Source organism: Echinops telfairi, unplaced genomic scaffold (genome assembly GCF_000313985.2).
Source record: "Echinops telfairi isolate 266 unplaced genomic scaffold, ASM31398v2 ScPeMD7_7412;HRSCAF=8450, whole genome shotgun sequence".
In the NCBI taxonomy this organism is placed as follows: domain Eukaryota; kingdom Metazoa; phylum Chordata; class Mammalia; order Afrosoricida; family Tenrecidae; genus Echinops; species Echinops telfairi.
Window position 1 is genome coordinate 17,661,634 of NW_022111312.1, and position 13,387 is coordinate 17,675,020.

General features: G+C 51.1%; 1 protein-coding gene across 4 annotated transcripts in view; it reads right to left on the reverse strand.

Moving 5' to 3' along the window:
- Nucleotides 1-752: 752 nt before the first annotated feature.
- RIMBP2 (RIMS binding protein 2) overlaps nt 753-13,387 on the reverse strand; it is a 96,398-nt gene continuing 83,763 nt past the window's right edge. For 2 of the 4 annotated variants that reach the window (XM_045296821.1, XM_045296822.1), the window contains 7 exons: nt 12,054-12,153; nt 10,215-10,399; nt 9,460-9,628; nt 5,674-5,777; nt 4,661-4,732; nt 3,926-4,060; nt 753-1,979 (listed from right to left, as the gene is read on the reverse strand). In XM_045296821.1, coding sequence (XP_045152756.1) covers nt 1,791-1,979; nt 3,926-4,060; nt 4,661-4,732; nt 5,674-5,777; nt 9,460-9,628; nt 10,215-10,399; nt 12,054-12,153 — 954 coding nt within the window. In that variant the 3' untranslated portion in view covers nt 753-1,790. Of the gene's footprint in view, nt 3,566-3,925; nt 4,061-4,660; nt 4,733-5,673; nt 5,778-9,459; nt 9,629-10,214; nt 10,400-12,053; nt 12,154-13,387 lie in introns of all 4 variants that reach the window. The other 2 variants (XM_030887439.2, XM_045296824.1) reach the window with 2 other exon arrangements.

The following is a 13,387-nucleotide window of genomic DNA, read 5'->3' on the forward strand; positions in this document are numbered from 1 at the left end:
TGTTGGAGTTGAGAGTTTATGTCCTAGTGATGCATCTCGTGACCAGCACAAAGTGATGTCAGTATGAGGATCAGGTGTGGGTGCGTCCACAGGGAATTGCTCCCTGTGCTATGGAATCAAGCAGCAAGTAAGAGGTGGGGAGGCAGGGAGGCATCGAGTCAGAAGGCAAATATCCTGCGTTTTGTACTGAACAATTTGCATTATGTGAGCCTAGCGGTTAGGTTCACCCCTGGAGATGTAAAATTGCAATCATACTGTGACTGGAGATGTTTCTTCACTTGTCTGGGTACAGGCATGGGAAATGGTCAATTTAAAGGAAAAATACCACCTAGATCAGGAAATCAGTACAGATTAAGAGGTAAAATAGAAATAAACGTGAGTAAAACAGAAAAAGATTTGAGAATCTCTCAGGAACCCAAGTATATTGAGATGGTTTTACCCTTTATCTGTCTGCATCATTTGAATTCCAGCAAAATTATGTCTTCACACGTGTTTCTTGTGCACAGCAACGTGGGGCCCCACGCTCACTGCCCCTGAGGGGGTGACAGCTACAGCAAGACTGTCAGCGTTCCCGTCAGGACTTGCAGAACAGGTCAGCATCATTTGTTGTAATCGTATCTTTCCTGGAACGGCTTAGTTTTTCTTGCATGTATGGGGCGGGAGAGAGAGCGAGCGAGTGCGACATTGTACAAAATGATTTTTTATTGCTATAAAATATTTGACACTGTACACATGCACACGCCCACAAAGTATGTGAATCGTTTTCTTTTAATAAATGTAACACATACTGTTTTATTACAATTTACAATATGGGGAAAGCTTGGATCACTCATTTATAAACCTTCCATAAATTACAAAAGAAAGGCAGTCTGAAAATATGTATAAAGAGTAAAAACAATTTACAAGAATTACAGAATATAAACCACCAAAGACATCTGCCAGCAACTTTGTCAGTCTTTTGTTCAAATGCCGATGAGAGGAGGGTTGGATAGAATGACCTTGAACAGACTGTTTGGGGTGTGGCTTATGGGCTGTGTGGCATAGCACGAGTGCGCGTGTGCTGGCCCTCACTGACTAACTGCATGGCATTTTGACAGAGTGAACGTTAGGGAAATCTACATGCCACAGAATGTAACACTGAGCGCAGTGAGGGCTGTCAGCGCCCGGCAGGGGCAAATACTGGTATCTACCCCTCCTCCGAATGGCTGGAGGAATGAATAAGTGTGTGTGTGTGTGTGTGTGTGTCTGTCTGCCCTGGCTGGCTCTGTAAAGACTCAAACCGGTGTCTGTAAATTGTGTAGCCTGTGCAGCTTGATTGCAAAGCACTGTGTCAGGGTGGAGACCACTGAGCGCACACCACATACACGTAGACACGGAATTGTTTATTTGACAGTACAAATCATTGTGCATTTTATAAGGCAGGACATGAAGGCGGATTAAACTTGGAATTTCAAGACCAGAGTTAACTGGGAGTTATGCACTATGAGGCAAGCATTTTGAAGGAGGGAGAAGGTGGAAAATCATTCCTTGAAGGGCAGATGACCAATGCACACAGACAGGCGACAGGGAGGGAGGGAGCTACAGAGAGCCAGCCACCCCGCCCACCTCCCGCCCCAGGCTCCTCCTGGCTCTTGCAGTTGGTTTAAAGCGGATGGTAGGTGTGCAAAGTGCTATCTCTACTGGTGGCGGGGAGAAGATGGTTTTTAGGAAGGACTCGAGTCATGAAAGCCCTAGTTTGGAATTAAAGAAAATCACATCGATCGGGGAGTCGTCCAGAGGAGAGCCCACGGTCATTTCACTGCACCAAGCCTTTTCAGCAGCTTCTTGCCTTTGGAAAGCAGCCCCTTTTTCTTTTTCGAGGACATTTCCCTGCCTCTCCCAGGACTACCAGAACCCACAGATGACGTAGGTGACCCCGAATGGAGATGGGCTGTGGGGGATGGAGCGCTCCTTGCTGTCCCTGACCCCTCAGGAGGAACCTAGTGGTACAGTGGTACAGTTTACTGAGCGCCTGTGCCCATGCCCCCAACACCAATCCCCCTTGGCCACAGCACCCAGCTCAACTCCCCCCACCCGAGGGAAAGGTTGTTGGGTTGTTGTTGGTTGTTGTTTTTGTTTTTTTTGGGGGGGGGGTTCGTCATTTCTTCTTTCAATGTGTCTAGTATGCCACGGAAGCGAATCCCCTCGCCACAGAGAGCCAGGAGGGCAGGCTTCAGCCAGAGACAGTTGATGTTTCAGGGGCAGGGGAGGCCCTGCTTTGGCAGAACCACACTCGGTAGTAATTTGCTTTGTCAATTAAGACCAAAATCCAAAAGAGAAGCATAGAGCAAATTGGGTTGAGAGTAATTTTAGAAGCAAAAATTCTTGACCAGAATTTTGTTGTATCTGAAATTACTCGGTCATATAAAATCCTGATATTGTTTAATGCATTCCTGGATTAGTTACAGAAAAATATTGGAGATGGCACACCGGTTGAAAGAAAAAAAAAAAAACTAAAATGAACCTTAATTTGCAATCAAAGCAAGCTGAAAGACCCTCCCTCCCTCAATTTCGTGATGTCCAAATACGTATTTCCGCATACTTCAACAACGGGCTGTGCCCATTGCCGAAGTTTGCTTCCTGTATTCTTACTTCTGTGTCGGTGCCCTTGAGCCTACCGTCCTCACCTACAGAGGCCCCACACACACACCCCAGCTCACTGCAGTGCCCACCTTCTGCAGGCAAAGAGCGAAACCCAGGGCTTCCAGCTTGCTTGGATGTAAAATCAAGGTCTAGGTCTCATGGAAAACACCTTGTCAAGCATCCCAAAGCACACCTGAAGATACCAGCTGCTCCGTCTAATGCCGTCGTGCAGCTGCACGTCTCGTGAAACTGGGTATTGCATTGGTACACCAGCACAGCGGTCTTCACCAAACGTGTCTGTGCGTGTGCGCGTGTCTGTGGGAGGAGCGTTAGCTCTCATGTGAAGTGAGGGGTGATCTAGAATTGAACTACCGGCACTCAGATTAAGTGCCCCCCTCACCCCCCACTTCACACGAGAGCTGAGTGCCGGTAGTTCAACTCTAGACCACCTGTTACTCACTGTTCACCTGCGTGACCTTACGGGTTTTGCTTTTAGCCCCCATAAGATGAAAGTCCCTAGAGTAAACAAAGTTGTCAAGTTGTGCTTTTTCCGAGAGTGGCTAGCAATGCAATATGCAGCTGTAGTTAATGTTAACACTGCTCTGTGTAAACAAACAGTTTGCTTGCTAAGAAATATGTTCCCAATGTTGGTCTTTCATAATATAAGTAATGCAAGTAGGAAATGATTAGTCAAGACGATTAGTTTCACTGCACATCCAGTTGCTGTACAACTGAGACCAAGAGATAGCCTGATACTTTAGGTCCAATGTTTTTTTGAGACATATTTCTTTGTTGCTGTTTTTAAAGCCCACAGTGAAGCCTTAAGTCTACGCATTAGTCCGTTTAAGGGAGCCTAGGTTGGTATCTTTATAGGTATCTTCAGTTGCTCACTTACGTGAAGGCTACATTGCCTGATTTAAGGTGTGAAATGAACACTCTTCTTCTGTTTCCAAGCAGATGAGCAAAGAAATAAAAATATATAGATATAAAAATGTGGTAGGGAAAAACTTGCCGTGATGAGATAAAATAAAAATGAGACACTACACGTGAATGTAGTCTAAAATCTCAGTATGCTCGAGTGGTCCTCTGACCCTAACGGGGCTGCAGCCATCGCTGCCCCAGAGAACAGCCACCCCACACTCGTGAGTGACACGGAGGGAGGACAGCACAGGGTCATGTTTGTGAGGTCGGGAATGGGGGCCCTCCAGGCCAGCCCACAGTATAGGAATCACTGATGCAAGAGTCCATGACGGGAGGTGGCAGGGTGCAAAGGAAATGGACAGGGCTGGGCGCATCTGCTTACCCTTTTTGCCTTGGACCGCATCTGGGCGTCCTGTGAGTAGTGGGACGGTGCGTCAGAAAGGTACACTTCTACGTCATCAGGCACTTCTTCCAGGAAGTTTGAAGGTACAAGGCCTTTGTGCCCATTAAGCTCCCCCTAAAAATACAGGGAGGGAGGAGGCAGAAGAACTCTTATTTTCCGAGAAACGCTTGTCTTGCTTTAACTGGGGGCCCCAGGGTTGCCCAGACTCTTGGCGATCGTGGGAGTCACAGTGCAGCCCCATGAGCAGGGGTTCAGGTGGGTGATGCTATGACATGCCATGACCCACCTTAGAAGCTTCCCACAGGAACTGTTAAAAAGTTGCCACGTTTGGCGCGACCCAACCCATCCTGGAGGGAGGACTGAGATAGGAGGACTCGGATGTGCTACAGGCGATTCCCACCCCCCAGCCTTTTCCCAGTGAGGGTGGACCGGGCATGACCACCAGCCTCTGCCCGAGGACACCTGGACAAGCTGTCCCTGTGCTCCACGTCTCCCTGGGGAAACACTGTGGACGCCATGTGAGCACGTGCACTGGTCAGGGCTCCTCCCGATACTATTGTGGGAGAGAGAGCCGTAGAAGCATGTGTGGTGTGAGCAGGTGCACTGGTCAGGGCTCCTGTGACAGCACTGTCGAGAGCGAGGGGGTCGCTGCAGCAGGCAGGACCCTCCTCTTCCAGGTGTGCACAAGTGGGAGGCAGACTAGAGAACACTTACATAATAAAATCCATCTTCATCGATTTCACCAAACACGGTAATAATGTCTCCTGTACAAAACGTGAGTTCTGCCTATGGAAACGGAACACAGAGTGAGTACTGTTGTCCCCCTATCACTGGCATTCTCTTGTCGGCGGAAGGGCTCTGCTTGTCCGCTCAACCTCGCTTAAGAGCACACCCACCCACGACCAACAGTGCTGCAGAGTCTCGATTCTTAATGGGAAGGAGGTTACCACCATCCTCTGCTACCGCGATAGAGGCAGTGGGATCCCCATCTGTACTGAAGCCCAGGTGAGACTGTTGACTGAAAATAGTAAGCACACGTCAGCCTGCGCCAACCCTGCTGAGGGCAGAATCCACCCCTGGTTACGGACATATCTGTAGCGTGAGAACCCCTACGTCAGTAGGCAGCCACTGAGCGAGAACTGTAGCTCTGAGACCCTCTGCCCTGGGGGAATAACAGTCCCTGCCACCCCTAGAACACGAACACACCCACACACACACACCCACTCCAGTCTAAACGTGGAAAGGACAGCAAAGCTGACATATAAGAGCCCCCAGACCTCAGACAGGAATCAGCCACGTGTAGACACTTTTGAGTACACCGACGCTTGTGTACCAGCCCTGAGCTTGCGGCCCGTCAGATAACAACGGTCGTGATGGGAGCTCACTCCACAAGGTGAAAACCTAACCTTCCATCTCTGGAGACACATTGTCTCCAGGCTTTATAACACCAAGCTGTACACGGCTCTATATGCGGGAACAGCCGTCCTCTCCCCGGAGGACACTTCTGTGCCACCATGAAGAGACTGGCACCCCCTCTGTCCTCGCAGTGGGGGTCTGTCATTCGATGCTCGTGTCCCCTCCCACGTGTCCCCCTTCACTCTTGCCTGTGTGGATACGGGAAGAGGGAGGATGAGGAGGTTTATAAGTCAGGGGCTTAGGGCGGTGGGCTGGAGCAGCAATGTTGGTGAAGGTGGAGGGTGTGGCTTTACGTCCCAGGTAACCAGTACCTCGACATCGACGTTGGGCGAGCTCTCTCGGGGGTCATAGTCATACAGAGCCACCATTCTCCGAGTCGGTGCTGAATGCCGCCTGCTGCTCCTTCTGTTTCTCTCTGTGTGGAAACAGGAGGAAGAAGGGAGCCGTCACCCATTTTTCCCCTGGTGGCACTCCTGCCTGGGTTTACTCTACAGTGGGAGACTCTCCCACCACACAAAAGAATTGCTCCCTTTTAGTTAGGTTGCCGTGTTCATGGACACTGAGTTACCTGTGATGGTTCCTTATTCCCCTTTTGCTGTCTGTATAAAATCATTGTTCTGCTGGTTTCCGGCTCACTGGTTTGTGCTCTGTGTGCTGTAGGTCCCCCACCCCCCGCACCAGGGAAATCTCCTACAATAGCTGGATTCACTTTGGTCGTCGGGGTGTGTTGTACAGCAGCCCAGGGCACGGCTTCAGTTGGTGGGGGTGTCACTGGCAGGTGAGTGAATTTCTTTGTCCTTTGATTCAAGCAGACCAAGCTGCTGGATAGTGGTAGTTGGAGTGTTGTTGGCCTTAGGTATCTGCCTGGGTTTGCTGTATGCTTGGATTTGGGGGTACCAAGAGGTGTACCCCCAAATCATCCAAACCTAGTTAGGACTTAGGTTACTCTTTCCCACCGTTTTTTTCCGCATGTATTTTGAAACTCATACTTGGTACGGAAACACTTGGGTTACATGTCCATTTCGTGACCTGCTATACGCTTCATCCCGGAGCACACTGTCTGCTCGGAAGCCTCTGCCGGCTGTGTGGCATGGCAAGCAGCTTTCTTCTGAGCAGGGCAGTAGTTCCTCTGCTCGCTGTCGGGGTCTCGGTCTTTGCCTGGTTTCTTGTACGAGCGTGGAACTGGGCATATTGCTCTCTCCATGTGTTAGGACAACATTTGTGTACGTGGTTGGCTGGTGAAGTCAGTTAGGGTTTATTTATATAGACGGTTGGATTAAGGTCTACCATTTTTGTAGATATTTTAATTTTATCCGGTTTCTCTTCTTCTGCCTGCCGTTTGATTTGTTAATGCTACTAGGTTTTTGGCATTACGTGAACCACAGTGTTGGCAGAGAATACTGAAAATACCATGGACTGCCAAAATAACCAGGGTGTCTGGTCTTGGAAGAAGTACAGTCAGAATGTTCTTTAGAGGCCAGGATGGTGGGACTTCATCTCACAGACTCTGGACCTGCTGTCAGGAGAGACCTGTCCAGCCAGCGAAAAGACATCGTGCGTGGTAAAGTGGAGGGGCAGCAAAAACAAGGAAGGTTCTCAAGGAGATAGAGACCATTGACACAGCTGCTGTGCCAACCTAAGAACAAGCGAATATTCTTAGTATTCCCACTCCTCCCTCCTGTTTGTTTCTTGGTGTCGTACACTATCCATATACAACAAACACCTAGGTGTTAACTTGACTGATCACGTTATTCAAGCCTCTTTCAAACAGTCTGCTCTCTGCCTGACACGGTCCAGAATGGAGCTGACGGCAGGAGCTGACCAGTGAATTCTCTTTCCATTGCCATCTCGCTTTGAGCAACAAACCACACACATCCTTGTAGGTGCTGACTTTTTTTCGGTTGGTGGGATATAGTCCATGAAGTGACGACCAGTCAAGCGTTCTGGGCTGACCACGTCAACAGCGCGACGTCCAGGTCTATTCAGAGCCATTGATGGTGTGGTGGTGGTGGTTCACAAAGATCCATTCAGCAACTTTCCAAAGGAAGTCAGAATGGACCAAAGGCTTGTCACTCTTTGCTCTGTGCAAAATGTAGGCATTCCACAAGCATTGCTCAAGAAGATACCTGAAGGTCTTCTTGTCGTGTTTCTTTGGCTGTTTCCGCATTGCCGGGCAGAATGTGAGTGCTTGGTCAGCTCTGTCGACACCTCCCCTGGTTTCATTGTAGTCCATCCCCGCTTGTGGCTTCATGACTTAGCGTGCGTGCCATGACCGTTGCGGTGCTGTGAACTGTACTCATCAGGCACACATCTTCTTGTCACGCCATCGCTGTGCCGTCGTCTTGCCTTTCTGCCAGGCAACCAATTCTCCAGTTTTTAGCTGCTTCTTGCAAACATTGCTGGCAGGTCACCCTAGTGAGCCCTGACGGTTCCATAGGCATCCGTTTTGTTTTTTATGTATGAAAGTTGTCAGTTGTGAAACAATAGCCCTGATTTGGCAATGGCTCAATGAGTGTTAGAACAGAAGATGTTGCCACTCCATCGTCGCGGTACTTTGGATTGAACTTTGTGCCTTTCCCAGTGCATATGACCAGATTCCAAATGTCGCCAGTTGACAATTCAGAGCCTATAGGATTTTATGCCAAATCATGCTCTTTTTGATGCGATGTACTGTATCCAGCTGACCTCTCCGACTTCCATCTATGCTGATGTCTCTTTCTGGCACAAAGGTCTGCTGGAAATTCCTTACAATCATTTGAGATACTTCCCAAATTTTCTTTCGTTTTGGTGCAGGATCAGTAGTTTCATCAAATTCTTCATTGTTTGTGAAGTGAAAAAAATTTCATAATCAGGGAAAATCTGTATTCTGACGTGATGGTGCCCAAAAACGGAGTTGCAAGTGGTTTACTGGTGGTCCAATACTACTCCCTCAAGTATGATTTGGCCCAGAAGTTTCCAAATGTCACCTTTGGTCACTGGTCCCACTTTCTGCAGAGTAGCGGATTGTTGCTCTTGGTACCGCTGTCTCCATAACAATTTTTTGAATGACCTCATCGGTCAGAAATAATTGTAGGTATGGCACGGGGGTGTGGTCACCGTCTGCTTTCACGCCAGGTGCTCCAGTCAACGGGCATCCCGGGGGGCTGCCTGATCCGAACCGCAGACAAGAGAGCATCAGGTTGGCACATCGCTGAGCTCAGGTGCGGAATGTCACTGTCCTCACTTATCTGATCAGCGTCAGTGTCAGATGATGAATATCCCCAGGAACCGCTATCGCTCAATTCTGCGAGTAATTCGAAGTCACTGTCGCTGTCATTTATCTGGTCTACAACTCCTTTTGTGCTAAAGTGACACTTTTTTGATGCCATGGACAAAAAATTTCCAGGCAAAATTTTTCCCAAATGACAGGAAAAGGGCTGGCAGGGCACTGGAGACTGATCTAGGGACAAATCTAAGGTGATTTGCTTTGATGCAATGTAATCCTCACAGGTTACACTGTATCACTGTGTGTGTATCTCTTTTAGACTAGCAGTTTTGAATTTCCCGACCAGTTCCGACCTTATGCGGTGACACTGCACGCAGAGAACGGAATGGAACGAACGAGGAAGTCAGGTTGCAGTGTAATCCCGAGTATGGCTTCAGACAGTTAACATTTAACCCCAGCCACACTCGGGATTACTGCCAGGAACGTTAATCATCAGGAATTTCCCTTTTCATAATCTCACAGCTCCCCTCATGAATGATAGAAAACTGGTATTTTTCTCACCAGCTGTGTAGGGAACGAGGTTTGTCCTACTGAGTGCGTTTCCCAATTCCATACCCCGTGGGACTAGAGGTCACAGGGAAAGGGTGCTGCTGGCTACTGCAGGCAGGCTGGTTGAAGCTGAGTGGGGGTTCAGCAGCTACAGATGAAAGGGTGAAGAGGATTCCCCCGAAGAACAGGAGGCCTCGTCCCCACGGATCTACCTCGGTAGGACAATGTGCAAATCTAGACCTGGCAGACGTGATGCATCTGTGTGTCTGTGGGGGCCCAGGAGGCACGCAAGGCAGCAGCAGTGCCCAGGCCCACATGGAGCTGAGCAGGGCGTTCCACTCACCTGTCTTCTCCACTGGGGTGTTGAGCGGGAGGAAGCCCTGTCTGAGAAGCTGGCCCATCATCTCCTCGCCGTCGGCTTGGATCTCGGAGACCATGTTACAAGGAATGAGGCCGAGCCGGGCACAGGTCTCTCCGCGATAGAACCCGTCTGCGTCCTTATCGCCATAGACCTAGCACCGTGGGGCACAGCGTCACCCTGGCCCTGCCGTGCGCTGGCTCTCACCTGGATGGGTGCCTCCAGGCCAAGCAGCACCTCTGGGCTTCCCGCTGATGGGTGGGCATTTCCACGCCACCCTGGGAGGCAGCGCTCTCCACTGACACAGTGCGGCGCTGCCTGGATCAGGGCCACAGTCCTGTTAGGGGGACACTGGGCAGCCACTTTCCCAGAGGAGGTATCAGGACTCTCTGGAATTACCAGGAAGCCTCTTGTTACCATGGCAAGCCCCCTCCTTCACCAGCAGACAACAGTTGGTGTGGAGGGGAGGCAGGGGAGTGGGTGAGAGAGGTCAGACCCGGGATAAGGCCTCCGGTGTAAGTTGTGAGCACTGACTGGTGGACGGGCATTGCCAACTTCCCAGGTAGTACTTAGCCTACCATGCCACCAGAGCACAGGGTCTTCCTAAAAGTGCCGATCATGTACAGGCCCTCTCCTCAGACCGTTCGGGAGCCATGGCTACAGGTGAGCTGAGGGGTCTCTGCCATCTGCACTAACCTGCTTTGCCCAGCCCCACCCCCACCCCACCCCCCAACCCTCACCTTGATTATCTGCCCTTCTTTAAAGGGGAGCTCCTCCTCAGCAGCGTCAGGGTTCGGGGACATGGTGAGTGGGTCGTAGTCAAACAGGGCCACGAAGATACGTGCTGGGAGCTCCTCGGCACCAGGGTCTGTCTCTGACTCCTCATAGAAGTCGGGGGACAGGCGGTTGGGCCCCCCGTAGTCATCTGAGAGGAAGCACAACCAGTGAGCCTAGGCTGCCCTTGGCTGCTGCCTCTCCCCCACTGCGGGCACGGTCTCCTACTATGTCCACATGGGGCACACCGGATTCGGGTCTTCCACAGCGTCCACTGCTGGGTTCCCTGCCAGGTCCCCTAGGAGTCTCAACACCCACAGGCACCCAAGCTGCACACTTTGCTAGACCACCCAGTGGTGACAGGACGCCCCAAGCCCATGGGTGCAGGACTTCCTGGCAGAGTCTGCTTCTAAAGATGCCTCTGAGCAGCTAAAGTTGGGGGGAGGGGGGGGAACTGGCTGTTGTCCTCAGTAAATAAAGGTCCCCGCTTAGATGAGTGTAAGACACAGGGAGTTGTTCCTATTTAAACTTGGACTCTTGGTGACCTGGTGGTAATGGGGAAAGGTCAGCGGCTCACATCCAACCAGCGACTCTGAGAGAGATGTGCAGCCCGGGAAGCCCCCTTGGTGTGGCAGGGGCAGGTCACAGAGTCAGAATCAATGCAAGGCAGAGTCTGCGTCACAATACTGGGGTGTTTGTTCTTTGGTGCGTGTCAGCGACCACCCATTTCTGCTAATATAAAAGTCCGTCAACAGGTTGCCGGGACGTCTTAGCTTCTCCAGCATTCTCCGCACTGTGACCCAAGGGCCCTCAGCAGCCAGCCACACCTTGAAGACGCCAACTAGTGTCAACTGCAGCCAATTCAACGGGGGTGGGGGTGTGGGATTTAAGCTGTGTGGTCACTTAAGGGGGGGGGCGCAGCTGGTAATCCTGCAGTGGGTGACGTTAGTCCCTCCAAACTTGATGGCAGGCGATACCATTTTTCAGCTTACCCAAAATACCTGTTTTCAAGAGCCATTAAACCGCCCACAAGAAACCACCAGTGATCCTTTTAAAGATCCCCAAACTGAAACCACAAGAAAGAACACGTTGGGGAGATGGGGGGACAAGAGTTGGGAGGATGCCTGTCAGTACACTGATGCAGACTGGCCCTTGGGAGCTGTCCCCCACCCCCACCCAACCAAAACCTGATGCTGAAGTGGGACCCAGCAGTCATGCTGGTGCTGACCACGTGGCTCCATTCCAGGGATGGCTAGAAACGCATCTGACCTGGCCTTCACAATTGATTGGACCTGGCTCACTGGATTCGGAGAAGAGAAGCTGGGGGTGAAGAGCACACACTTTGGGGACCACACATATTCAGGGTTTGTGGCTTTTAGACCCACAGGCAGCATGTCAAGGGCACAGACACGTGTCCTGGGCCCTGCTGCCGCTCTGATAAGTAAGCTAGCAGGAAGGAGCCAACATCAGAAGCCAGCACGCCCACAGATGCTTACCAAGCCCGCTGGGGTCCAATCAATTCCAACTCGGCACCCTACAGGCCTTGCGAGCCATCTTTTTGAGAGCAGAGTGCCTGCCTCAGCTTTCTCTTGCTGAGGAGCTGATGAATTTGAACCACCAACCTTGAAGCCAGCAGCCCACGGCATAACCACTGCACCACCAGGGCTCCTCCTAACGTACTGAGGAACAGGTCTATCTTTAGGGGCCATCAGTAACGAGAAGTTCTCGGTACTTGGTGGACATGCGATGGCTCCAGAGATGAGGCAGCCCTGCGAGGGGAAGAGAACTCGGTTGGGTCTACTAACCGCTGAGGGACCGCGGTGGGCCAGCACTGCCGTGAGGAAACCTTGAGCCCATGTGATCTGTGTGCTCAGGCCGTCCAGTCAACACCAGGTTCCCCAAAACCTAAAGACAAAGACAACAGTCAGAGGTCATGGCCCAACCTGGAGCTGGGGAGTAAGCAAAACCAGCTCAAGGCCGAAGCAGAAGCTCTAAAGGCAACTAAACTTAGGTTTTAACTGAAAGGTTAGCTGAATGACCTGCAAATAGAAATTAAAAAGGCTGTTTGCCCAAGCACCCCGTTTTCTACACAGTCGCTGCTGACACCATCAGGAGAGGCAGAAAGTAAACCTGTGGGGAGGTGGGGGGCAGGAGGGCACTTTGGTGGTGGTGCTTTGGAAGCAGCAGTCACACCTCCAATGCGGCTCTTCACTTGCCCGACAGGTAGCCCTTACCTAGTCTGCAGGGACCCTGTCCTCCGACAGCCACAAAAGGAGGGGGGCTGCTGCGTCCACACGTCCTTTGGAGAACCGCTGCGCGCGCGCGCACACACAAGGCTAAAGGATGCAGGCGCAGAGCTGTCTGCTGGGCCACCAGCTTAACTGTCAGGGCAGCGGCTTCGCCCATCTGCAGGCACCCGCTGCTTGCTGAGGCTACCTTGAATGTTCTCCTTTTCAGTTTAAGCCTGCCTCTAGACAAAAGGCTACAATTCGACAGAATCCAACTCTTACCGGAGCCCACAGGCATGGAGAATGACCTGGGGGAGGGGGACTGGGTGGTAGGGTTATTACCTTCCCGACCATGGCCAGGGGCCCAGTGAGCACTCGTCATAGGTGGCACCCTCTTGTGGGCACAGGCTTAACGGCTCAGGCTTTCAGGGAGAAGCTGGGCCTGGCCGATAGCGTGTGCTGACAGGAGATGGCACGAGGTGAATCCTGCCTCACACCAGCTCAGGAGCCCTGGCCACATGCCCAGAGCCACCTCCAAAGGCTGCGGGTGGGAAATTCCTAGTGATGACTTTGAAGGCAGCAAAGGAATGGGGGTGGGGGTGCGTAGGACACAGACCCAACCACCAGAGAAACCACATGCAAAAGGGGAGTCCTTAAGTCATTCCTGCAGAGCTCCCTCCCTCAGGACAAGAGCCACAGCCTCTGTTGGCTCCTCGAGCAGGCTCCAGCCATCAAGGGCCATTTTTGAAAAGAGCAAATAATAAATCGATCTATTGACAACCCCTTGGATAATCATAGTTCAGCTAACCCTTAATTAAAATTTAGATTCAGTTGTCCTTTAATTATAAGCAGCCATGTCATCATTGATTCTGTAGAAAAAATTATCATTCTAAAAGCAAAGCAAAGAGGTC